The sequence below is a fragment of the Lutra lutra genome, chromosome 3, assembly GCF_902655055.1.
Source record: "Lutra lutra chromosome 3, mLutLut1.2, whole genome shotgun sequence".
In the NCBI taxonomy this organism is placed as follows: Eukaryota; Metazoa; Chordata; class Mammalia; order Carnivora; family Mustelidae; genus Lutra; species Lutra lutra.
Window position 1 is genome coordinate 130,684,145 of NC_062280.1, and position 26,557 is coordinate 130,710,701.

The 26,557-nt window shown below is 36.0% G+C and overlaps 1 protein-coding gene across 3 annotated transcripts; it reads left to right on the forward strand.

The window, feature by feature from the left end:
* The first annotated feature begins 6,839 nt into the window (after positions 1 to 6,839).
* RFC3 (replication factor C subunit 3) lies at positions 6,840 to 25,382 on the forward strand. 3 transcript variants are annotated; one of them, XM_047723132.1, is made up of 9 exons: positions 6,840 to 7,006; positions 9,578 to 9,715; positions 12,458 to 12,525; positions 14,688 to 14,785; positions 18,178 to 18,359; positions 19,486 to 19,622; positions 19,721 to 19,819; positions 23,547 to 23,616; positions 25,081 to 25,382. In XM_047723132.1, exons 1-9 carry the CDS (start codon positions 6,920 to 6,922, stop codon positions 25,270 to 25,272), a joined length of 1,071 nt encoding a protein of 356 aa, XP_047579088.1. In that variant the 5' UTR covers positions 6,840 to 6,919; the 3' UTR covers positions 25,273 to 25,382. The 3 variants fall into 3 exon arrangements, with proteins under 3 accessions (XP_047579088.1, XP_047579089.1, XP_047579090.1); XM_047723133.1 differs by having other exon boundaries at positions 25,067 to 25,272; XM_047723134.1 differs by lacking the exons at positions 23,547 to 23,616; positions 25,081 to 25,382 and adding an exon at positions 21,559 to 22,668.
* Positions 25,383 to 26,557: the final 1,175 nt, after the last annotated feature.

The following is a 26,557-nucleotide window of genomic DNA, read 5'->3' on the forward strand; positions in this document are numbered from 1 at the left end:
GGCTCACTTTGTATTAATCACTGAATTGTTTACTAATTTTTACTTTTATCAAAGGACATAGTAAGAAAAGTCAGAAGGTTCTACAAAGTTTGGTATGAAAAGTGGCATCCCCTATCCCTGGTCTCTGCCTCACCAATTGATTTCTGCTTCCTAAGGAAAACTCTTTCAACTCTTTTAGCGTGTGTGTGTGTGTGTGTGTGTGTGTATTAGTATTAACTCCATATTTTTTTTTTTAAGATTTTATTTATTTATTGGACAGAGAGAGAGAGATTACAAGTAGGCAGGGAGGCAGGCAGAGAGCAGGGGGAGGCAGTCTCCCCGCCGAGCAGAGAGCCTGATGCTGGGCTCGATCCCAGGACCCCGAGATCATGACCTGACCCGAAGGCAGAGGCTTTAACCCACTGAGCTACCCAGACATCCCTTAACTCCATATTTCTTGATAACATACTTACCCTGAATTTTTCTTGATTTTGAAAAGATAGACTTTGATTGACTACTATGGAAAATGAAGTCTGATCTCTTTTAACACCAGTCCCCTCTCTGGCACTTCCCAGTGCATTTAGAGCATAGTTTCTGGTAAGGTAAACATATGGTGCTTATGTTATTTTGATTCTATATGTGTTGTTTATAGTTCAACCGCAAGCTATAATGTTATCACATTTTCTTTCTTAGACACTATATATCTTTTTATATAATTTTTATATTTCTCACTATTAGCAATTGTCTTGCTTTCTCTTTGGCTTAGTTTTTAATGTACCTACTGCTAACTTACCCCCCAATTCTCTTGCACGTGTGTAAACCTCATTTCAATATGTGTGAGCACATCAGATATTAATTTCATATTCTGAAGATAGTTGTCCTCCTCTCCTGTTCTAGCCTAACGCACTCACTTTCCAAGCTTGTCTGTCACTGTTGCCCGGAGTTTTCCCACATGGGGACCCTGGAATGTCCCCTTGTTCTGCTCCACAATGGGATCTCCTGTTTTCAAGGTCTCTTTCTCAGAGGTTACAGATTGATCAATTTTGAAACATCACATTAAAGTATTATCAGTTACAAGAACCACAGAGCCTCAAAGGACTAAAGGTCCTTTCTTTTTATATCAGACATTTAATCATATTTTGTGTTTTTAAATTTGTAATTGGTTTCTGATGCCATTTCATGTAAAATAAATTCTCCCTTTTAACATCAATGAGTGACTATTTTCAGTTCTAATATATTACCTTTCAAGAAAGCAACAAGGACAACTGAAGAGGTGTTATATATATATATCATAGTTAAATCATGCAGAAGAAAGTGCTTTTTTGCTTTTGTGATTATTGCTGCATATATAAAGGCTTGAGTAAAATGGGTGACAGGTTTATAATGTGCTCAGGTGGAAAAAATATATTTTATGATTTCCAAGACCAAGAAGATGAATCTGCAATGTTCAAATATAGCCTTAAATGCTTGTAACTAATAATCTTAACCAAGATTTTGTGTGTGTGTGTGAAGTGAACAAGCTGATTCTAAAATGTATATGAAAATGCAGAGGATAAAGACTGGCAAAGGCAACCTTGGATAAGAACATAGACCAATCACCAGAAATAAAGACCTATTATAAAACTATAATAAGCAAAACAGTGTGGTATCTCTGCCTGGATAGACAAATAGACCAAACTAACAGAATACAGAGTTCAGAAACAAATACACACACACATGGTCACCTGGCTTACGACAAGGTGATCCTAGAGTGGAGAAAATTCTTTTCAATAAATAGTGCTGGTGTATGGCACCTGGGTGGCTCAGCTGGTGAGGCGTCCAACTCTTAATTTTGGCTTATGAGATGGAGCCCCAAGTCAGGTTCCATGCTAAATGCAGAGTCTGCTTGAAATTCTCCCTCTTCCTCTGCCCCTCCCCGACTCTTCCTCTCTAAAATAAATAAATAAATCTTTGAAAAAACTAGTTTTGATGTAATTGAATTTCCACATGGGAAAAAAATGTATCTTGAAACTTAGGTCATACACCACACACACACAATACACATACATTTCAGTGGATTTTAAATCTACATGTGAGAATGAAACAACAATAAAGCTTAAAAAAACCCGCAGGAAAACATTTTCATGAGTTTAGAGTTGACAAAGATTTTTTTAAAACCATATGCCCTGGACTACACTAAAATTAAGAATTTCTGTTTATCGGGGCGCCTGGGTGGCTCAGTGGGTTAAGCCGCTGCCTTCGGCTCAGGTCATGATCCCAGGTCCTGGGTTCGAGCCCCACATCGGGCTTTCTGCTCAGCAGGGAGCCTGCTTCCTCCTCTCTCTCTGCCTGCCTCTCTGCCTACTTGTGATTTCTCTCTGTCAAATAAATAAATAAAATCTTTAAAAAAAAAAAAAGAATTTCTGTTTATCAAAATAAACCATCAAGAGAGTTCAAAGTCAAACCACACATAGGAAAGAGATATTTACAATATATATGTTTGAAAAACAAATCAATAAGAGATTAAAAATGGCAAAAAGATTGGAATAGGAACTTTACAAGGGAATAATCTGATCACCAGTACACACATGGTAAGATTCCCAACATCATTAATTATTAGGATGGTTAAAAACATGATGAGATTTCTCTACAAACCCACCAGAATGGCTAAAATTAAAAGGCCTGTGGTTGGTGAGGATGTGGAGAAAATGTAACCCTTGTGCATCATTGGTGGGAACATGAAATTGTGAAGCTGCCATAGAAAACAGTTGTTTTCTGTTGTTACTCAAAAAAATCAAACATAGAATTACCATGGAATGCAATTACATTTTGAGTATAGAACTGAAAGCAGGAGCCTAAGCAGATATTTGTATACAAATGTTCCTGGCAGCATTATTCACAAAATCCAAAAGATGGAGACGATCCAAATATCTTTTGATGGATAAATGGAGGAATAAAATATGGTATAAACTTACAACGGAATATTATTCAGCCTTAAAAAGAATTACAGTCTGTTACATGCTACAATACAGATGAACCCTAAAGACAAGACAGTGAGTGAAATAAGCCAGATACAAAAGGACAAATATTATATGATTCCACTCTGTAAGGTACCTAGAATTGCCAAACTTATGGAGATGAGAAAGAATGGTGGTTTCCAGGGCCTGGGGGTTATCAGCATCAGGAGCTACTATTTAGGGGTGCCTGGATGGCTCAGTAGGTTGGGCCCCTGCCTTTGGCTTGGGGCCATGATCTCAGGGTCCTGGGATCGAGCCCCACATCAGGCTCTTTGCTCAGCAGGGAGCCTGCTTCCCCCTCTCTCTCTGCCTGCCTCTCTGCCTACTTGTGATCTCTCTCTCTGTCAAATAAATAAATAAAATCCTGAAAAAAAGGAGCTACTATTTAATAGGTGCAGAGTTCTAGTTTGGCAGGATGGAAAGTTCTGGAGATGGATGGTGGCAATGGTTGCACAATGATGTGAATGTGCTTAATGATAATGAACTGTACACTTAAAAAGGGCTCAAATGATACATGTTATGCCATGAATATTTACCACAATAAAAAAAAGAAACTTATTGAAGAAGATGGGAAACATCTAACTTTCAGTTTTTGATGATGGGTACGTAAATTGGTGTAAGTATTTTGGAAAACTCCTGTCAGTATTTACTAAAGCTAAATATATGCTTGCCTTATCACCTAGGAATGTCTTTCCTAGATGTGTCTTTCCAGTGGAAATTTTTACCTGTCTCAAAAATATATACAAGAAAATGGGGCTCCTGAGTGGCTCAGTTGGTTAAGATCTGCCTCTGTCTCAGGTCATGAACCCAGGGTCCTGGAATCCAGCACTGTATTGGGCTCCCTGCTCTGTGGAGAGCCTTCTTCTCCTCCTCTCTCTGTCTGCTGCTCTCCCTGCTTGTGCTTCTCTCTGTCAAATAAATAAATAAATAAATAAATAAAATCTTAAAAATGTATATATACAAGAATATTCAACAGAATTATTCTTACTAGACAAAACTTGGAAACACCCCAAATGTCCATCAACAATACAACAAATTGGAAGTTTTAAACTATATTGTTCTCAAGTTATCTCTATACTTACTTATTTTATAGAAAGATAAATTTTATATTATTGTCACAAAAAATGTGACACTATGTGAAGTTCCTGTGAGAAACCTCTGTTCAAAACTCTTTCCAGCTTACTATTGAATGCTATTTCTAAAGTGCAGAGAGGGATCTACACATTGGCCCTTCCCCAAATGGAGAAACCGAATTATAACTGGACACTATCACTGACAATTTCAAAGAATAAATTGTAAGAAAAAAGGACCAGAACACTCCCTCATCTTAAAATGTGCTGTCTGTAAAGGAAGGTCCAAATCTTCTCAGACATATGTAAGAGAAAACTCATAAAAGTTTGTGAAGTCAGTGATTTTTTTTTTTAGAGGAAGTAACATTACATACACTCTTTGACTAGTCTCTAGGCCTCTTGAGATCATGATGTATCTGCTTTGATACTTCTCTTTAAAGAAGCCAAATTAGATCCAGCCTATAGAAAGGCCTTGATTCTGGCAGGAACCAATTATAGGTTTGCCATAGAGTGGTACGTTGGGATAAACTGCCAAGGGTTAGGAGCAGCTCAATCTTTGATCTTGAGGGTCTTCAGAAATTTAGGTTGGTTCTGCTTATCCCTGGGTTACAGGGTACAAGACGACAGCTTTATCGTTTTTGTTTAGATGAGCTCAGTACAAATTTAACCTTGGTGTGTTCTTAATCATCTCTGTATTCATGCCCCCTCATCCTGTTTCACCTTAGGTATTTTTCTCATTAAAACATAAACACTAATTATTGAGTAACTTTTATGTGGTTGCTACTTACATTACCTTACTTAATCCTCAAATGAACTATGTAAAGCAGGTTTCATCAACCCCATTTTAGGGCTGAGGAAGCTGAGTCATCTAGTGATTGGGGCTATTAGCTGGCCACTGCTTAACATGCATAACCACTTCTCTGAACACTTCTTTCATTTTCTGACTCTCTCCTGAGGATCCTATTTTCCTCTGGAGCCATCTCTCACTTCCCATATATTCAAGAATCTGGAGTAGGATTGCCAGATAAAATACAGGACACCCAATTAGACTGTAATTTCAGATAAACATTGAATATTTTTTGTATAAGTATGCCCATGCAATGCTTACAGTAATATTTAGTAATATACTAATTTAGTATATTTATTACTAAATTTAGTAATATTTAGTAACATCCTAAATATTACTGTAGGTAATCCTAAAAAGTTATCGGAAATTCAAATTTAACTAGGCTTCTTATATTTTTATTTGTGGAATCCAACAACCCTAGGGGAGCTAGGGTCTTTCTTATGTTTTGTTTGTCCCCTCCACACCATTTCTCCTTCTTTAGAACCTCTGGCAACTTTGAAACACATGTCTACATGTCTTCAGACTCCACACTCTACTACCTTTCATAGTAGTAGAAGTTGTCTGTCATACTCAGGGTCATTGTCAATTCATTGATCATTTTAGTAGTTCAGTTTCTTTTTATTGGTTTTACTGGTTCACTTTCTTCCTCTGAAGAATTATTTCCATCATTATTTTTTTCAGGTTCCATTACCCACATAGATGACAATTCAATACCTTTGCTTTTGATTTCCTTTACCTTCTCATTTCAAACATTTTTCTCCCCCTCTATCCCAATTCAACAGGGGAATAGCATAGGGAATGTGGAAGGTTTTGTAGTATTAAATAGGGCTAGGGAAGCCTCATTGAAGAGAAGACTCTGAGCAAACACACTGAAAGAAGCGAGGGACCCAGCTCTATTGACACATGGACAGAAGTGGTCCAGGAAGAGGTAATGGAAGTGCAAAGGTCCTGAGATAGAAGTACCCTAAGCTTGTTTCAGAAAGTTTCTTGAGAATAAGAACTATATCTTAGAGTTCTTGGTGCTGCTGATTGTTCAGTAATATCTTGCCCATAGGAATAACTCAGAAAATATGATGACTCAAAGAGCACAATAAATTCTGGTTTAATAAAAGAATTAAAGGGGGTACTCTGATAGTTATAAAACATATTTTGAAATCAATGACTGTCTGTAATTACTTGAGATCCAATGACAGTTTTCTGAATAGTATGTAAAATAAGACCATAACTTAAATAACGAATTAATTTTATGTACAACTAGGAGAGTGCATCTAAGAGGTGCAGTTTGAGGGGCACAATTCAAGTTTTATAAAGGCAGAATATTTCCCCAAGGACTTCATATTATTCTTATTTTAATCAGAAGGGTGTTTAAACATTTTGGACTTAGAATAGCATACTAACCTCATATTGTCTCTCCTATGGGCCACATTTTTGTAGTTTTTCATGACCTTTTGGTTCTCTTGCTTTCAACACAGTAAGACTCTTGAAGAATGGAAGTAAGGAAAGATAGTGACGATTAGATTTTATTTTTAGTAGTTTATTTAAAAAGCTTTATGAGAGCCTGTCCAGTGAGAAATGCCCCAAGTCGTATATATTCTAGAGCCAAGGACAGCGCTGCGCTCAACACAGTAGATATTTTGCAGGTTTCTGCAGAACGAATGAGTGAATGAACGAATTAACAAAAGAAATTAATCGAGGAACGTGGCTTCTTTGAGGTACTTGCATTTGAAATCGGGAATATCAGAGCCAAATTTCCAATTTTGTGTAGTACTCTCTGCGCTATCATTGGAAGTGAGAGCAACAAAAATGACTACATAAACAATGAACATCAATAATTAGGTGGTGCCAACACTGCGGCTAATATTGTCCCCATCCAGCTTCCGTAGTAGACCTTAAGTCGCGTACGCGACAGGGCCGGTAGTGACGTCACGAGATTTGGAATTCGCGGGAGAACACATCTCCGCTTCCGGACCGAGAGATCGCCCGCGCGCGGGACTTTCAAGCGTCAAACCCCGGGAGTCCCAGCTGTCATGAGCCTCTGGGTGGACAAATACCGGCCCAGCTCGTTGGGACGACTGGACTATCACAAGGAGCAGGCGGCCCAGCTGCGCAACCTGGTGGGTCTGCGGGAGGGGGGCGGGGAGAGCGGGGAGAAGGTAGGCCCCAGCTCGGGAGTTTCGCTCCCCTAGGGAGAGGTGCATCGTCCACCCTCTTCGGAAGGTGCTGTGAAAAATGAAACAGAGAAGGGGGAAAGAGTGTGGAGGGCGGGGGCAGTGCTTATAAACATGGAAGGCCCTCTTGAGAACTGTCCTCTGAGAACTAAGGTCTGACAGACCCTAAGTGAGAAAACCTCCAGTAGAGAAATATGAGGGAAGAGTGGAGCAGGTAAAGAACAGCGAGTGCAAACTCCTTGAGGCAGGAGTGTGCCCGGCCGGTTCTAGGAACCTCAAGAACGCCACTGTAGCTGGATAGTAATAGGCCGGGGTTGGGGGAGCGGGGAGCGTAGTAGGAAATCTTGCGGGTGTGTAGCGGGACCAGGGAGGTGCAGATCCTGTAAATCCTCGTAGGGTGAGATAGGGAGCCATTGGAAGGTTTTGGCTAGAGAAGTGACATCATCTGACTTTACTTTTTAACAGGTTTACTTAAAATTTCTTGGTGTCATTGCCCTTATTTACAAAAAGGAAGGTATTTACTAATTTCGGAGGTAATTTCTAATTCTAAAATAGGTTGTATTAGGTCGTCCTTGTGTTTAATTCCTTATGGAACATTTTTTTTTTCTTTTCTCCAACCTGATGTGTATTTTCTTGTTGTAGTTGGTAAAAGTGTCTAATAGCAATGTTTTCCGAAACAGGGAAAATGCCTCCCTTTTTTCCAGGTGCATTGTGGTGATTTTCCTCATCTTTTAGTGTATGGACCATCAGGGGCTGGAAAAAAGACAAGAATTATGTGTATTCTACTGAATCTTTCAGGAAATGTAGAAGGAAGAAGGGTCTTGAGAAAAATCTGGTATCTGTGGAAGCTATTTATCCCGTCCTTTTAAGAATCTAATAGTACTGTATGCTAACAGAAGTGTTTTGCTCAGATCTGTTTCTTCAATACCCACCTTCTTTTAGAGTTAACTATTTTTCAAAAATGAGAAATAATAATAATTTTAAAAAACCATCCATCCTTATATGAAAGTCATTAGAAAAATGATAATGTGAGATCGAGGGGCTTTTTTTTTAATGGTATTCCATCTATACTAATTTAAAATCTATTACAGCTATATACTTCATGTTTAGACAAATTGTGTTTTCTCAAAGTAGCTTTCATTTTGATTTTCTTAGTCATAGGATACATTTTCTATTCTATGACCATCTTTTTGTTGAATTTGGAGTAAATATTTTGGACAAAAATTTAATATAATGGTCTTGTGTGTGATAGATTTGCCTTTAAAAAATGTTCACCCATTATACTGTTGAATCTGCAACTTACTGAAACTGTGAAGTCTTTATTTTGGCTAGATTGAGTTTAAAAAGCAGAGGCAGCAGTACTTGTGAAGCACCTGCTATTTTCCATGCACTGTTTGGGATGAATAGTTCCTTTCCTTGAAACTTTTCAGTGGTAGAGACAGATCAGTTTACAAAGTATTAAAATTTATTGCAATAGTCACTTCTGTTAAGGTACTTATTTTATTTTTTCTATAATGCTTACATAGAAGCTTTTGCTCCATAAGATATTATGTCCTTGAAGTTGTGGTTTGTATTTTCATCATTTTTATACCCTTCATAGCACTCATTCTCAGGCCTGACTGATCATCAAAGTCACCTGGGAAGCTGTTTAAGTGCACACAGTCTTGTAGTCTGTTGCAGTACTGTCAATGCCCTACTCCATCCCATTGCTCTTAACTTGTGAGTGCACACAGACCGACTTCCAGCTTCCTGGATCTGTGTGTCCTGAAGGCTTTTTTTTTTTTTTTTTTTTTTTGCTGACATCCCTAAGCAGACTTGAAATGCCTGGGAAATAATTGTCCTCCCTTAATCCCAACCACTTTCCCAAGCAAGCTTCATCAAGAGACTGATGAGAAATAGAATATCATGCTCCAGCTTCCCCACCTCTTGGATGGGTTAACACTGTGGTGTTTTTTTCACACTGGCTTTAAGAGTATCCCCAGCAGAAGTCAACCCGATGCCCAGAGTGGTATTTAAGCAGATGATACACTTATTGGCTGCCTTCCTGACCTTGCTTTGCTTCCCTTTTCCCCTACAAAGTTTTCCTTTACCTCTCAAATAAACCAGATACACTTAGTTCTTATAAGAGGGACTGTAGAAGCCCAAACTAAGACAGGCATCTGTCTCAGAGTTACTGAATTATAATCTCACGGATAGAGTGTGGTATTTAGTCTTTTATTTTAAAAAATTCTCTAGGAGATTTTAACAGACTTGGTTTGGAAGTTTTTGCTTTCTAGCACATGGTGTGTTATCTTGCATGTACTATGCTTAGTATTTAATTATATAAAATTAATGCCAGGGGAATAATCAACATTTCAGTTAATTTTAAAAAGTCTCAGTTTATATATACTCATACATATATATTTTTAAGTATCTCCACCTCAGAGGTGGAGACACAAAATATTTGATACCTAAAAAGTAGTTTAATTCTATCTAGAGTAGTCGTTTGACCAGGGAAAATGCCTCCCTTTTTTCCAGGTGCAGTGTGGTGATTTTCCTCATCTCTTAGTGTATGGACCATCAGGGGCTGGAAAAAAGACAAGAATTATGTGTATTCTACGTGAACTTTATGGTGTTGGAGTGGAAAAATTAAGAATTGAACATCAGACCATCACAGTAAGCATTTTACTTTGAGACCTCTAAATAACAGGGATTTTTCAGTCCTCATCATACATATTCCTGTGGCCCCAGCCATTGTTGCTCATGTGTGTTTAAGAATTTTACAGATAACCCAGGTACACAGGATTGAGAACTACTGATGTATAGACCTAATTATTAAAACCAGACCAGAGTCAGATATAATAAAGAGAAAATATGAGCAACAGGAGATTTTTGGGTAAAATGTAGGTGGTGGGATTCCTTTTAGATTATCTAGTGAATAATAGTACCTCAGCTGGAACTGGAACTCAAGTCTCTAAATTCATTGTTCTGAGAGCAGTAGTGGGTTTGGAAAGGGAGTGATTTTGAAAAAAATTTTAAATACGGAATCAGGCAACTTGGTAGAGATTGGGCAGCTGACTGTTTAGAAAAGGAGGCATGAAGCTCTGGGATGTTCAGAGAATTTCTGTGATGTTGCCCTTTGCCCTTGGCTGAGCTTTCCAGCCTCATACCATGCAGTGCATTTTCATACTCCTTATAGACAGTGTTTAAGATTTAGCTGAAATACCTCCGCTCGTTGTGCCCCCAATCCCTTTAGAATTAATTTTTCCTTCTACCATCCATAGTTTATACTTTTTAGAGTACTTACTTTGTTTGGCCTTGATTACAGTTTTTCTTTTTTATTTTGACAAGATATTATTTGTTTTGAAGTTATGTAGGGAACATGTGCGGTTCATTTTTATATCCTTCATAGGCCGTGGTGTAGCATCTTGTACATATTAGGCACTGAAAAAAAAGTATGCTGAGTGACTGGATGATAAGTAGTACTATTAATAGAATCTTTGGGAAGACAAATGGATTTTAGGCTACTGTTTATGAACTTGTATTTAGACACATTGAGTTTGAGGTGCTGGTGGTACACACTGGAGGGAATTCTTAAAAAGTGTGCAGGGACAAATTTAACAAGAAGAGTGTAGATTTGTGGGAAGAAAACTAATATTTTATAAAAGGACAAAAAACAAGAGCTAATCAAATGGAAAGTTGCAGCAAGTGCTCAGAGGCTTAATACTTTAAAATCTTTTCTATCCAAGTTACAGTATAAATTTCAATGAAATTATAGTAAATTATAGTTAAAATCCAACATTTTTTTAGTTGTAGGAAATGATCTTAAAGTACATATGGAAGAATACATTTCTGAGGCTAGCTAAAATACAAAAAAGATTTGTGAAGTGGGACTTGTATTATGAGATCTTAAATCCTATTGTAAGGCTACTGTAATCAAAACAATATTGTATTGGCTTGGGAATAGAGAATTCAATCAGTAGAACTTATTAGAGAGGCCCAAAATATGGTAGCTGCTTCAAATCAGTGTTAAAAGCATGAGTCAGCAAGATGTGCCAGCATAACTAGTTATCTACCCTGAAGAAAATAAAGTTGAATCCCTATGATTCATAATTTGTGAAAATGTGAAAATGAATTTCATATGAATTAAAGTCTTAAATGTTAAAATGAAATACTTAATTACTTAAGTGAATAGCCTATGGTCAGGAATACTTTTTTTTTTAATACCTATTAATAAAAACATGGAAGTGATAGAAAAAAATATGTGCCTTTATATATATGTATATATATATATATATATACACACACACACACATATATGTGCTTATATATATATGTGAAATTTACAAGTTTGTATGACAGAAGATAACATAAAATAAGTAGAAAAATGAAAAATGAAAAATTGTCAAAAAATATTTGAAAGGAACAAGTTAGATAAAAGATTTTACAAATTAACAATGGAAAGACAAATAACCTAGTAGAAAACTGAATGAAAGTCTCAAGAGAGAAATATAAGCAACCAATAAACATATGTAAAGATGTTTGACATTCGTGATAGTTGAAGAGAAACAAGTGAGTCTATTAGGAAAGTGGCAGAAACTGAGGACGTTATGTAAAACCTGCAGGCGGGGAATGTGGGGGGAAGAGTATTTGTTGCCAATGGAAAACTGGCATTTGTTAGTTTTTTGTTTTTTTGAAAACAGTCTGGTTATACATACACACATACACATAAAACATTAGAAAACATATCCCCTTCAATCCAGCAAATTCCTTTTTGGGAATCTGTTACACAGAAATCAAGTCAGTACATTAGACATATGTAGAAGGATATTAATTGTGGGATTGTTTGAGATGTCAAAAAGCAAGAAACAAACACTCATCGGTACGACTGTCTCTGGGACATCGAAGTTACAGGCTGATAAGCAACTACCCTATATCAGTGTCAGAGGGTAATTGCCTAGGTGTTAACTAAGAAAAGTAAAACAGATATGATTGCTTCTTTTTTTTATAACTCTTTTTTACAAGAAACATTGACACTATAGAAATATATAAAAATGTATAAAATATAAAAAGTATATATAAATATACATATATATGTTATGGTAAAGTCTGAACAGACATATGCAGACTGTTGACAGTGATGATCTGCTCATAATGGAATGGTTTGTAGATATCTGGAGGTAGAGGGAAAAAAATAATCATAGTAAGAACAGGATGTGTGATGTGATCCAGTTTATATAGAAACGTGTTTATTTGCACATTGAGAAAAGAATGAAGTTAAAATATTAGTGGTGGTTATCTAAAGTTTTTTTTTAATAAAACATAAATTGTTTATTTTTTAAAAAACAATGAAATACGGAAAAGAGGAGAAATGGCCAGTAAATAAACATTAAAAACATCTATTTTCTTTGTCTGCAGACTCCATCTAAAAAGAAAATTGAAATTAGCACTATTGCAAGCAATTATCACCTTGAAGTTAATCCCAGGTAAGGCTACTATATAGAAATGAAGCCTTTTTTTTTTTTTAAGAGTAGAACCCATTCTTGAAATAGAATCATATATGGAAGCACAGTATATACACAAAGGTAATGCTGCTCAATGTGAAATAGCCTAGAAGCTTTCTGCTTCTCCCTTTGTCTTTGATTCCTGAGTCAAATAATTTTAATAATTAAATTTTCTTGCTCTACAGACTTAAATTCTATTAAATTTTAATAATTAATATACTCTGTTTTATAAGAGTACATTTCATAGTCACTAAATTTTTGTTATATTGACTAATTCAGAACGGATGAGCAAAGTAAAGTATGTCTAAAAAGTTTGTAATGTGAGTGAATATTTCAGAATGTGAATTTGGGTTATAATTTTTTTTTTTGCCACTCCTTTGTTTCATATTCTTGATTAGAGTGTGTTATAATAGTCTAACAACCAATGTCTCTACTATTTATCATGAGTAATTAAGATTAGGATCCTGTTGGAAGGCACATTGAAAGCTCATAAAGTACTGCTTAATACTGTAGAAGTGAATGTATTAGGAACAAAGTTGGGTAAAGCTTCAGGGTTGTCCAGTGCCTGATAATGTTTTTTAAGGAGTACAGAATCAAGGACATCTTCAGGCAAAGGCAGTGTTTTTGGGCAATGGAACAGATATGAGGATGAACATCCATTTTAAAACTGAATGGATCAGGAAGAGTATAGTTAAAAGTTAATGTGTATTCAGTAGCAGGCACTGTGTGAGCAGCTTTACATGAATTATTGTATTTAGTCATTAAAACAACCCTAACAGATAGGTGTTATTATTTTCCTCATGTATGTCCAAGAAAATTAAGAGAACTGAGATTTGGTTGGAAAGGGTCTAACCTGAAAATTAGAAGAAAATGTTAATTCCATAGACAGAAAAATGTTTTGGATTCTTGACTAGGGAGTAATCATAAAAGAGACATTCCAGGTGTAGTGATCTAATAGTGAATTGAGAAAGATTTGATGGCTGTTTGGGAAAATAAACTAAAGCTGATTGTTTTGCTCTGTTTCTCATTGTGAGTTCCTCAGTAGGAAGAACAGTCAATTAGAGATGGAGCGGATTGTTTTTCAGGGGTTTGAAATCGACAGCCTAAATTAACTAGGTGACTTATGTTGGTTTGTGAGTTGCGTGACTTTAAGTGCCAAAGTAATAATGTGAGTATAAATGACAGATAATGCTTATAATTAGTAGCTTACAGAGTTCTGACTATCTTAAATTCCATTTGCTTATCCCATCCTCTTGCTAAGACCCTAAATCAGCTCCATGCTAGTGTTGGGAACAGACTTGTCTAGGCTGGTATTTTATTATTGGGGGGATGAAGAAAAGGAATGGAGATTAACATTCCTTTTCAGAGTTATTTTTACATTTTGAGTCACTGCAAGTAATTAAGAAACTTAAGGATTAGTTATTGCTCTTTTTAAGTTACAGTAAACTTGATAAAAGAACATGTTTAGTGTTTTCAGTGTCACTTACCAAATTGTAATTGAATATTAGAATATGTTGTATTTTATTTTATTTTTTTAAAGATTTTATTTATTCATTTGACAATAAAATAAAGATTTTATTTATTCATAGGCAGGCAGAGAGAAAAGAAGGGAAGCAGGCTCCCTGCTGAGCAGAAAGCCCGATGTGGGGCTCCATCCCAGGACCCTGAGATCACGACCTGAGCCGAAGGCAAAGGCTTTAACCCATTGAGCCACCCAGGCGCCCCAGAATATATTGTATTTTAATGACCCTTAAAATATTTCCCTTTGAAAGTTTTGTGAATGTAATTAGGTATGAGTGTTTTTGGGTTTTTTTTTATAAGATTTTATTTATTTATTTGACAGAGAGAGAGAGAGAGATCACAAGTAGGCAAAGAGGCAGGCAGAGAGAGAAGAAGAGAAGCAGGCTCCCTGCTGAGCAGAGAGCCTGACTCGGGGCTGCATCCCAGGACCCTGAGATCATGACCTGAGCCGAAGGCAGAGGCTTAACCCACTGAGCCACTCAGGCGCCCATGTATGAGTAGTTTTGATTAAAATTTAAATAAACTCTCTTCAGTGTTTTTCTTACAATAACAGATTAAGAATAAGAGCATAATATTTTCTAAATAGTTACATCTATATTTACAATTATTTTTGTTTTCTGTAGTGATGCTGGAAATAGTGACCGGGTAGTAATTCAGGAGATGTTGAAAACAGTGGCACAATCACAGCAACTTGAAACGAACTCTCAAAGAGATTTTAAAGGTATGTGATAAACAGATTTCTTTTAAGGCAGACAAGAAATTGTACACAGTGAGTGTAAGAGAAAATGTAGTGGGAAACATAAATTCCATCTATTTAGCAAATACATTATTAATCTCCTATTCTATGGCAAACATTATGCTTTGTTATTTTTGGATATAAAAGTGAATAAGAGAGGCATGATCTCTGCTCATGAAAGTGTGTAGCCTAATGGAATTGAATTTTGGTGGAGAGAGGATTGTTTGTACCACCTGTTTGTTATTTTAGAACTAGATGAATAATGAAAAAATACTTAAAATAAGAAATAACATTTATTTATTTATTTATTTTTTAAGATTTTATTTATTTTATTTGACAGAGATTACAAGTAGGCAGAGAGGCAGGCAGAGAGAGAGAGAGAGGAGGAAGCCGGCTCCCCACTGAGCTAAGAGCCCAATGCGGGGCTTGATCCCAGGACCCTGGGATCATGACCTGAGCCGAAGGCAGAGGCTTTAACCCACTGAGCCACCCAGGCGCCCCAAGAAATAACATTTAAAAATAACTGTTCCTAGGATCAAAGTTATATGTTCATTATCAAATATTTAGAAGAATGTAATTTTATAATTATAATTTTACTGTCCAGAGATTATCATTGACATTTTTGTCATTACCTTCCCATATTATTTATATGCATATATATGTGTACATTCTCATAGAAGATTTTGTGATGATAAAAATGCCAGCATTTAATGCTTTTGATATATTTTGTCAAATTCTTCGTCCGAAAGGTAGACTTATCCTACCACCAGAAGTATTTGGGAGTGCCCATTATTCCCTGACGTTTATCACCATTGTGTTTAATTAGTTTTAATCTTTGTCATTTTGAGTGGAGAAAATAGTTTGTGTTTATTTTTTCTTTAGTTAGTGTGATATTTTTTTCTTTTATTCATTGCTTCTTTTACTGTTTTGTGAATTGTCTGTGAATATTTCAGCCTATTTCTTACCTTTCCTCCTTAGTTCACTGTATTTCAGAATAATTTTACATGATTACAAAAATTTTACAATTTTACATTTACAAAATAATTTTACATTTTGATTTCTTTGTTTATTTGAGAGAGAGAGAGAGAAAGAGTGAGTGTGGGGAGGGGCGGAGGGAGAGAATCTCCAAGCAGACTCCCCTCTGAGCTTGGAGCCTCAGTGTGGAGCCTGTTCTCAGGGCTCAGTCCCAAGACCCTCAGATCATGATCTGAGCCGAAATCAAGAATTAGCCGCTTAACTGACTGAGTCACCTAGGTGCCCCTTGTCTGTTTGTTTTTTTGCCACTATAAATGGAGTCTTCATATATTCTTTCTAGGTTTTATGTTTGTATGTGATAGCTATTGATGTTTGTGTTTTAATTTTATACATTACTATGTTATTACATTCTTTTATTGTTTGTAATAGCCTTTCCATTGTTTCTTTTGAATTTTCAGGTGTGTGTGTGTATTTATATCAATCTGTGAGTAATAGAGATGAATTTTCCCCTTGTTTCTAGTTTGTATGGCTTTAAACACTTTTTCTCTAACCTAATTGTATTTGCCGGCACCTCCAATACAGTGTTCACTAGTACTAAAGGTAGTAGATGTCCTTGTCATGACTCTGGAAGGAGAGCCTTAGAGTTTCCCCATTTAGTCATTTAGTTGCTGGGTTTTGGCCCGAGTTGTATCTATTTGATCATAAGAAAGTAAGCATCGGTTCATATTTTGAGGGTTTCTAACATAAATGTGTGTTAAATTTTTTCAAATGCTTGCTTCTGCATCTGTGAATGAGGTTTTAAGATTTTTCTTCTTAGCTGTATTGGTATTGTAGATTATATTGGGTCTTCTAGTGAAACTGCTTTGTATTTCTAGAGTAAATCTCACTTGGTCATGATGTGTTAATTTTTTAAATATGCTGCTATTTTCTGCCTACCAAGGACTTATTTTTATATCATTTGGTTTGTAGTGCTATCTTTGGTAGATTTTGGGATCAATCTCTTATTTCTCTTTTCCCTGTTCTGTTCCATTTGGATTTCTATCTCCAGAATTTCTCCTCATTTTGAAAGATTGTCTTGGAATGGAGCTTCATTTTATTATTTTCAGTTTACTGCTCTGTCAAACCTTGTTGCATCCAGATTCCTTTGCTCTGACCCATAAATTGGACCCCATAGGTGCTGTTTATTTCACAGTGTGCTCTTGTGGGTGATTTGGGGTTCTGTACCCGAGGCTGTAAAAACCTAGTACATCCCTACCACACCCTCCCACACATAGTTCCTTGTTCTCACTTGCTCATATTCAGGGTTTTTAGGTAAAACCTCTCACTTTGTTTTGATATAAATGTTACCGATGAGTCTTTGGTCTTGAAATCTCTGTTTTTATGGGGGAGAGACAGATGTATACTGCTACCACTACCATCTTCTAGAAGTAACAGAGTATGATGAAAATTCAGGAGCACCTGGATGGCTCAGTTGCTTAAGCATCTGCCTTCCACTCAGGTCATGATCCTGGGGTACTGGGATAGAGCCCGTGTTGGGCTCCCTGCTCAGTGGGGAGTCTGCTTCTCTCTCTGCCCCTCTCCCTGAGAACATATGCACATATGCTTGTACGTATGCTCTCTCTCTCTCTCTCTCTCAAATAAATAAATAAAATCTTTAAAAAAAAGAAAAGGAAAAATACAATAGTTGGACTCAGTTCTTACCTACAACAACTTAAAGCTGGTCCTTTATTATGGCCAGGTGGAATCTTACTGTGTATGTGACCAGATATCTTTATTCCTTATTGACTATGTCTCTTTCATCAGTATTTTCCAAAGTACATTTCTAGGAATGATAAGATTTAAATTGTTCCACAAAATGGTGCTCCTGTGATAAAATATTTTGTGGAAATGCAGCACAGTATCTCCCTGTATTGGTGATTTTTAGTTCATAGAAATATAATAAATGCTGCAGTGAATTCTACAAAAAAGTAACATCTTTAACTTCATTTAGCCTAGTGTTTCTTAGGTTTGTTTTATTGAATTTAAAAAAAATTTTTTTTTTAAGATTTTATTTATTTGACAGAGAGACACAGCAAGAGAGGGAACATAAGCAGGGGGATTGGGAGAGGGAGAAAGCAGGCTTCCCACCGAACGGGGAGCCTGATGCGGGGCTCAATCCCAGGATCCTAGGACTTGAGCCGAAGGCAGATGCTTAACACTGAGCCACCCTGGCACCCTGACTGGAATTTTTAAAATAAAAATTGAATAAATTATTCCCACCATACCTGAGACTTTTATATGTCCTTGCCCAAGGAAAGAGTAGTATATCAAACTTATTATTTAGGATTTCACTCTAAATAATGAAGAGAAAGAGAAAGAGATAGATACTCAAGTTAAAGTTTGTTTTGTTTCTCCTCGACTAGTGGTATTATTGACAGAGGTTGACAAACTCACCAAAGACGCTCAACATGCCTTGCGCAGGACCATGGAAAAGTATATGTCCACTTGCAGATTGATCTTGTGTTGCAATTCTACATCTAAAGTGATACCACCGATTCGCAGTAGGTGCCTGGCGGTTCGTGTGCCTGCTCCCAGCATCGAAGATGTAAGTCAAGTGAAACTTTTCGGGAATTATTTTGGATTCTGTGAGTACTGTATGTACATCCCTGTCATGTTTGTTTTATACAAACTTAGTGAAGTGTATTAGTAATTCAAGGACAGCTGTGACCTGGATGCTAATTGTTAGTAGATATATAAACCAATATATATAGTAGTAAGTGCCAGATATCATTATATAGGAAGTGTGACGGTAAGCTCTGTTAAGAAGAATACTGTGTATATGCCATCAGTATTTAGGAAGTTCTTCTCTTTAAGTCTTTTTTTTTTTTTTTACTTTAAACCAGTAGGTATTATGAATTTTACTAAACTAGGCAAGGACTAGTTGCTTAGTGTCTTCTACTTCAAGCTGATTTAATTGGCTTTGGAAAAGACTTGAGGTTGGAGGATATAGATTTTGCAAGGAGATTAATGTGAGAATACCTTGTTCCTAGTTAGGGGACCAAAATTAGTCTGAAACAACATAATACATGTTTTTTTTCCTTTATTCTTAATATGTATAAATAAAAATGCAAATTTCTCACAATAAGCAGCTTTCCTGCTACTAATAGATTTTGGGTGATTTTATGCAAAGTAGGGATAAAAGGCGACTGACACTGTGTTAGTTGCAAAGTGGCAAAGTACCTTTATTAAATGTTTCACTTACAAACATTTTTATATAGTTAAAATTAGTTTGATGTACTTAAAATTTACTAAAGTTAAAAAGGCAAGGCTGCCAGGTTACACCACTCCTATGGGCACCATTGTCATCTTAGTGCATGCAAATAATACCCCCGAGTCATGCAGAATTCAGCCTGTGCAGCTCTACTTGGCAGCCCTGTGAGTGGTGTCCTTGTAAAAGACCTGAGGCTCTGTGTGTCTTCCTTACAGCTCCCCCAAGGGGGCTGGCAGGCTTGGAATTTCAACCAGGTCTTTCTCTGGTTGCAGAGTCCGTTGCTGCCCCTTCCTGACAGCTAGACCAGACCCCTGGCTTTCTGCTTAAAGGAACATGTGAGTTAGGATAGGGAGTGACAAAATAAATAAAATAACAGGTCTATGAAGATGTTATCAACAGAATTCTGTCCGTGCGCTGTTTGACAGATTGTCCAATTTTGTTAATAATGTTTTGTTTGTAGATTTGTCATGTATTATCTACTGTGTGCAAGAAGGAAGGTTTGAATCTTCCTTCACAACTGGCTCATAGACTTGCAGAGAAGTCCTGTAGGAATCTCCGTAAAGCCCTACTTATGTGTGAAGCCTGCAGAGTGCAACAGTAAGTGAAAGGGGCAATTACCAGAGGAAGCACTTTGGGACAGAAGCATACTCCATTTACTTTATTGTGTAATTTTTTTTTTTTTTTTTAACATGCAGATATCCTTTTAGTGCAGATCAAGAAATCCCTGAAACAGATTGGGAGGTGTATCTCAGGGAGACTGCCAATGCTATTGTCAGTCAGCAGACTCCACAAAGGTAAATAGTATCAAAGATGACCATAAAAGTTTCATCATGGCGGGTGCCTGGGTGGCTCAGTGGGTTGAGCCTCTGCCTTTGGCTCGGGTCATGATCTCGGGGTCCTGGGATCGAGCCCTGTGTTGGGCTCTCTGTTCGGTGGGGGGCCTGCTTCCTTCTCTTTCTCTACATGCCTCTCTGCCTACTTGTGATCTCTCTCTCTTTCAAATAAATAAATAAAATCTTAAAAAAAAAAAAACCAAAAGTTTCATTATGGAAATACTCCAGATGATGTGAGTTTTGGATTAGCTCGTTTATACTACCAATACGCCATTTAGAATTATAGTAAATCTTGTATCTGAATACTAAACTTTCGAAGAAAAAATATGATTTAATTTTAAATGTTTAGTGGTTCAGAATAGCTGGTATGTAGTATCAATGGCTTTTATTAAGCTATTGACAGGTATATATGGAATTTATACATGAAAGAAATCTTGGAAGTTTTAGTTTTCCTTTCAGAATCTCAGATGACTTAATATTAGTATGTAACATAATGCGCTTAGTTTTCTGATATTGAAAAGAATAGTATATAACTTTGTAATTGATGGATCACATGCCGAAAAGACAACAGCTTATGAATCAGACTTCTACTGATTTTTAGCTAAGATTCTTCAGGTAACTTCATCTTAGAGTTTGAACTTTTTCACTTGTGTTATTACCCTGCTAGGAATACTTGGGCATTGGTTGTGAAGAGCAAGATTGTGTGATAATGGTTTGAGAACTGGAAAACTGTGCTCATGTATGGTGATAAGCTCTGTTAAGAATAATACTATGTATATACCACCAGTATTTAGGAAGTGTTTTTTTGTGTCACACTTGCTGAACAGTTGTTTACATTTACTTTAGTGGGCCATACTGAAAATACTTCAGCCGTTAATTGTTTGGTTTATGATAGCTTTGATTGAGAAGGGCAGTCTGCTCTTCTCCAAATCAAGAGTGACGGTCCTAAGGCCCACTACCTTTGGGAAGCCTGGAGATTTTTAAGGCCCCTTGGTGTGCAGTCTCCTACTCTTACTTACTGCCTGTCAGAACTGAGAAACCATCTTTGGAATTAAGAGAAGGTAGTTGATTGCTTTAGGAAACAGACTGGACTGAGTTCAGCCACGCAAGTTTAAACTTTTTCGTTCATATGAAAATAATCGTGAGAAAAATATACCATGTTTCTCCTCTTGGGTGATATATCTGATGAATTCTAGTTTTTATAAATATGCTGCAAAAGGATTATAACATGAACTCTTTGGCTCCTTATGTAGATGAGTGGAGGTGGATAGTCACACATAATGGGTACTTAGTATTTCATCGGGGTTTGCTAGAATGCCTATAATTCAATTATTTTAATTGAAGAATTTAATAGTTTTTAAGAAGTGCCAAACATTGTAAGTAATCTCTTCAGAAAAGAAACCTTAACTTTAGGAAAAAGTGTACATTCCGTTTTGTAAAATGTTGATAAGCTATGATGTAATCTCAGCTTTAAAGAGATAAAATTCAAACAAAGCCTGTTTTAGGAGCCTTTTACTTTTGTTAAATATTTTCATATTGAAGATACTTTCTTGTTTTTTGATTTTAAAGAAGAAAACTTGGTGGAGTAGTTGTAGAACTTTCCTAATTTTAAGAGAGCTCCATGCAAGATGTAATATTTGACAATTGCTAGCTGTGTTTTTAATACTTTAGTTGATTATCACTTTGCTTAATTCTTCTAGATGCTGCTACCTCTTCTTCCAATTTTCTATACAAGTTTGGGAGGCTCTCAAATAAATTTGTTTAAGAAGAGGTGCTGTTATTTCTTATGTAAACTAACGGTTGTGGGAACTGATTCCATTGTGTTACATAAAAAGAAATTTCAGTTCCAAAAAGCATCCAGGTTGACCAGAAATATTGGGAGGGCTGGTGTCATTCTGATTGTTGGCTTACACATTACCAAATGACTTTATTATTTTTGACCCCTTAGTCTTGATTCTTGTCTGATTTGTTTTAGAAGAGTCATAATTTTCTAATTTAGATAGCCACTAATATTTAGCAAGCAATTAGTATGTTGGTTCTTACACATTGTGGTATCATTTAAGTTACAGAACAACCCTATGAAGAAAAGTATTATATCATTATTTTGTAGGTAAGAAAACTGCTGTTTTGGGAGATGGTTGCTTATTCACAGATATTCTGTTAAGAATCAGAGATAGTTGTATAATACCATGTTTCTCTGACAGAAGAATTTGCACTCTTAATCACTTGCAATCCCCAAGAAACAATGATACAAAGAAAATGTAGAGTATATCCATTTTTAAGAAGTTAAGTCATACTAGAAATGAAAGACTAAGCTGAGATGCATGTAGTATGCATGAGATGAGCACAGCATAGTTATAACACATTTGTAGAGGGAAATATATCCTGATTTAACTCTTCAGAAATAAACTATATGCATAATTATTAAAACAATTTCATACCATCTATTATTTGTGTCTGTTTCTTTTTAATAATCAGAGTTGCTTTTTTTTTTTTTTTTTTTTTTGAGATCTACTACCATGGCCAAGAAGGATCAAGGGCTTTGGAGTCCGACTTGAAATTAAAATTCTACCTCAACTACATGAGTTTTAATGGATGCTTAACCTCTCTGAACTTCAGTTCAGTGAAAGAGTGGTGTTGTGAGGCACATTGTAGTAAGCCTCTTACAGAGCAATGGGTTTAGTAAATGCTTTGACAGACATTGGAAGGGTATGGATTTGGGAGTAAGGCAGATCTGTTCTTAAATTATGGTTCTGCTATAGTCATCTTTGTGAGGTTACTTAAACTATCTGAGCCTTAGTTTTTTCATCGAAAAAAAAATGGAGATAATGCCCCCACTCAGAGCTGGTGTGAGGACTAAATTAAATTGGTACAGTGTCTTGCACATAGCAGGGGCTCAGAAGATGCTAGTTTCTTTTTTCACTTTATTTACTTTTATTGTGGCACAGCTTCCTACTCTTAGAGTCCCTGGAAAAGGATTCGAGCCTCCACTTTTAAGAAGTCTTAGATGAATCACTTCTCTGATCTGAAATGTGGAACATCTGTGATATTATTTTAGTAAAGATTCAAAACAGTATTTTCCCTTTAGGGTACTAAGTATATATAGGAAGATAAAGATAATTGTTTTATGTATATTTACAATTTTACTTGTCACTTTTTCCTTCCTGTTTTAAAATGTCATATGTATATTTCCCTCTTTACCCTTTTCTCTCCTGAAACTACTATAAGAAGGGCCTAGAATTAAGATCTCAGAGGTTGGAATGTTCATATTCACTTAGGCAACCTGATTCTGTGCTTAACCTGTGACCTCTTGCACTGCCCTGTGACAGGACAGTTTTGTTTCCCTGCCACACTGCTTTTTAACTTAGCAGTTGAGATAGTAACATATATTACATATCACGCTTATATTCTCTTTTCTTACTTGTATAATTAGAGATTTATCTTTTCATGACCATTTTCTAGATGTCTGAATATAAATGTCTGACTTTTAAAGAATTCTGAACATTTTTAGAAAAATGAACTGAAATTAGGAAAAGCTTAAATGTGTATGCTAAGAATGATAAGCCACTTAAGAAAATCTCTGTATTGGATTGTTTGTTTAACTCATAAAGTGAAACAGTGAGTAGGTACTTGAAAAAATTATGTCTAATTTTTCATTATAAAATATTAATTATCTTGTTTTATATAGGCTCCTTGAAGTTCGTGGAAGACTTTATGAGCTTCTAACTCATTGTATTCCTCCTGAAATAATAATGAAGGTAATCTGATTTCAGATCTTCAGCCATTTATAATCATAAAATTTGGATTTGGGGTATGTGATCACAGCACTTTTGCAGTACTGAGACACGTTGTCATCTCTTTCTATCTAGCTCATTAATTCAACAGATATTTATTGAGCCTCTCCTTATGTCAGACACCATTAATGGAGTGTTGAAGAAGACTAGGGAGGGCCTGCTTTTAGACAATTTATATTTTAGTGGTGTGAAATGGGAAACAAGAAGCAAAAGAATTTCAGAATTTTGTAAGTGCTAAAAGGAAGTAACAAGGTGAAATGATAGTAATGGAAGTTGGGCTGTGGAAAGTCAGCAACAGCTTCTATGAGGAAGGCATGTTCAAACTGAGCTTTGGAGGATTAAAAGAAGAGAACCATGTAAATAAATGGGAACAAGTACAGGTGACCCTTCCACCTTCTGGGGGGATTAATGCCCTGATCCCCAGCATAATTGAAATCCGGATAGAATTTTTAACTACACCCAAATTTAACTACTAATAGTCTACTGTTCACCAGAAGCCTTACTGACAACATAAACATTTGATTAACACATTATATGTATATATTATATACTGTATTATAATAAAGTAAGCTAGAGAAAAGAAAACTTACTAAGGAAATTGTAAGGAAAATACATTTATAGTATTGCACTTACTGAAAAAAATCCTTTTGTAAGTGGACCCTCACAGTTAAAACCCATGTTTTTTAAGAGCTGTATTTCAGATGACGATGTTAGTGCACATGGGGAATGACATTAAAAAAGTTGGCAGAGTCTGGTCTATGTAGGATATTGTGAAGCACAGCCTTAGGTTTGGTCTTTTAGCTACCTAGCCAGCTGTGTTGATTGACTTGGATGTTAGAGAATGCAGGGTTTTTGTTTGTATTTATTAAAATTACATGGCAATACCTACATGAAACAATTCAAATTATACTAAATTTAAAAGAGAAAATGAAGGTCCACCCTTCCATTTCCATAAGGGTAAGCACTTTCAACAGACCTGTATTCTAGTCACAGAAATGAGACCATATGTATGGCTGTGTGTGTGTATAGTTGCACTGTGTTTTTTTATTCGACAGTGTAGCGTGGATGATATTTCATGACAGTATGGGTTTGTTTTATCCTAGTGGATGAATGGAATGTCATTGTAGGACTATAGCATAGGTTTTTGAATATGACCCTGTTGGTGGAACCGGAGGTTTCTACAGATTATTATTATAACTAGTAATGCTGCAGTAAGCATCTTTGTATTTATATCTCTGCACCCTCAATTTGGCATTTGGAATATGATTGAGAACTGCCACATTTCTACTTTATAGAAGGGTATACAATTTTTTGTTTTTGGATGAAGACTGCCATTCCATATAAAAGAATGAAAGATTTGGGAAAACTTGTTCACCTTTTTTTTTTTTTTAAATGGTTACTTTTTAATTACTAGTTATCTTTTTTCAGGGCCTTCTCTCAGAACTTTTACATAATTGTGATGGACAACTGAAAGGGGAAGTGGCCCAGATGGCTGCTTACTATGAACATCGTCTACAGCTGGGTAGCAAAGCCATTTATCACTTGGAAGCATTTGTGGCCAAATTTATGGCACTTTATAAGAAGTTTATGGAGGATGGATTGGAAGGCATGATGTTTTGACATCTTGACGTCTATCCTTAATTCTTCCTAATATTTCTCAGTATCAGCATTTACATTCATTTTATATTGGAAGAGCTGCAGGTAAAATAAACTTACTTTACTTAATCATGTCTTATTTGTGGGTTTTTTTTTTTTTTTTTTGGTAATAATCTCCCTGTGAATTAACATTATACTCTTAAGTTAAATAATTGTTCCTTCATACTAAAGAAATATATTGAAAGGACACAACTTGAAACTTTAGAGTCCAGAAACATCATTTTAATGTACTTTGAAAATTTGCTATCCAAGTACGCAATGCTGGGCCTCTCATTTGCCATTTATTCCTTCATCTGTTGGAGGAAATTTACCACATGCAAAAGCAGAGATTATTTTCTATCCTCCAAGGGACCATTTTTGGCCACAGGCACATAACTCTTTGCTTGGCAGGTCATTACCTGTAATCATATTTCCCCTCAATCAAGACCTATATTTCTACAGGAACTATAAGGGTTGATTTTTGAAATATAATAGCATGAATATGAAGAATATTGTTGGAGCCATTTCTGTTGAAACTACAGAAATCCAACTTTTATTTCAGTGATTCAGATTTGGTATTAGGTTGGGTACTAAGAAGTATGCATGTTTTCAATAAATGCTTGAGGTTCCTGAAGAACATGTGTCTTGTGGTTCACAGCAAAGGTATATTAGTATAGAAATTACTCTTTGAGCAGGTGTATTTTTCTGTCATTGATCTATCCTTTGCAACATTTTTTTTCATTAGAAATTTGGTTCATGGAACAAAGAGTTTGCTTGACAGATTTGTATATCAGGCTCTGAACAGTTTCTTTAATTTGTGGCAACAGAAGCATGACTCTAAAATAAGCTAAACCAACAAGGTCAAATAAAAGATTTTGAATTTATATAAGTTAAATTACCTCTGTAAGGGTAACAGGGAGACCTGTTCTTTTAGTAGTGAGTGATAAAAAAAATCAAGAAATGTTTAATTGACAGATACAGCTGCACACATACAAAAAAGCCTAATACTATTTTAGGCTTGTGGGAAAGTAGGTCAAGAGAGGTGATGATTGCCTTTCTGTTGCTGGTTGTACAAGTTAGGCCCCAGTTGGCAGTCGCAGTCATTGAGGGGCTTATATGCCAGGAAGGATATACGGACATTGTAACAAAAGAACTGGGAAAGTGAGATGTGGGAGAGCTAAGAATGTTTTAATTTGGAAAAAAGAAAAGTAAAAATAGGGTGACTTTCTTTTAATGTTTAGAATAATGGACTTGGAAGTATGAGTGGTCT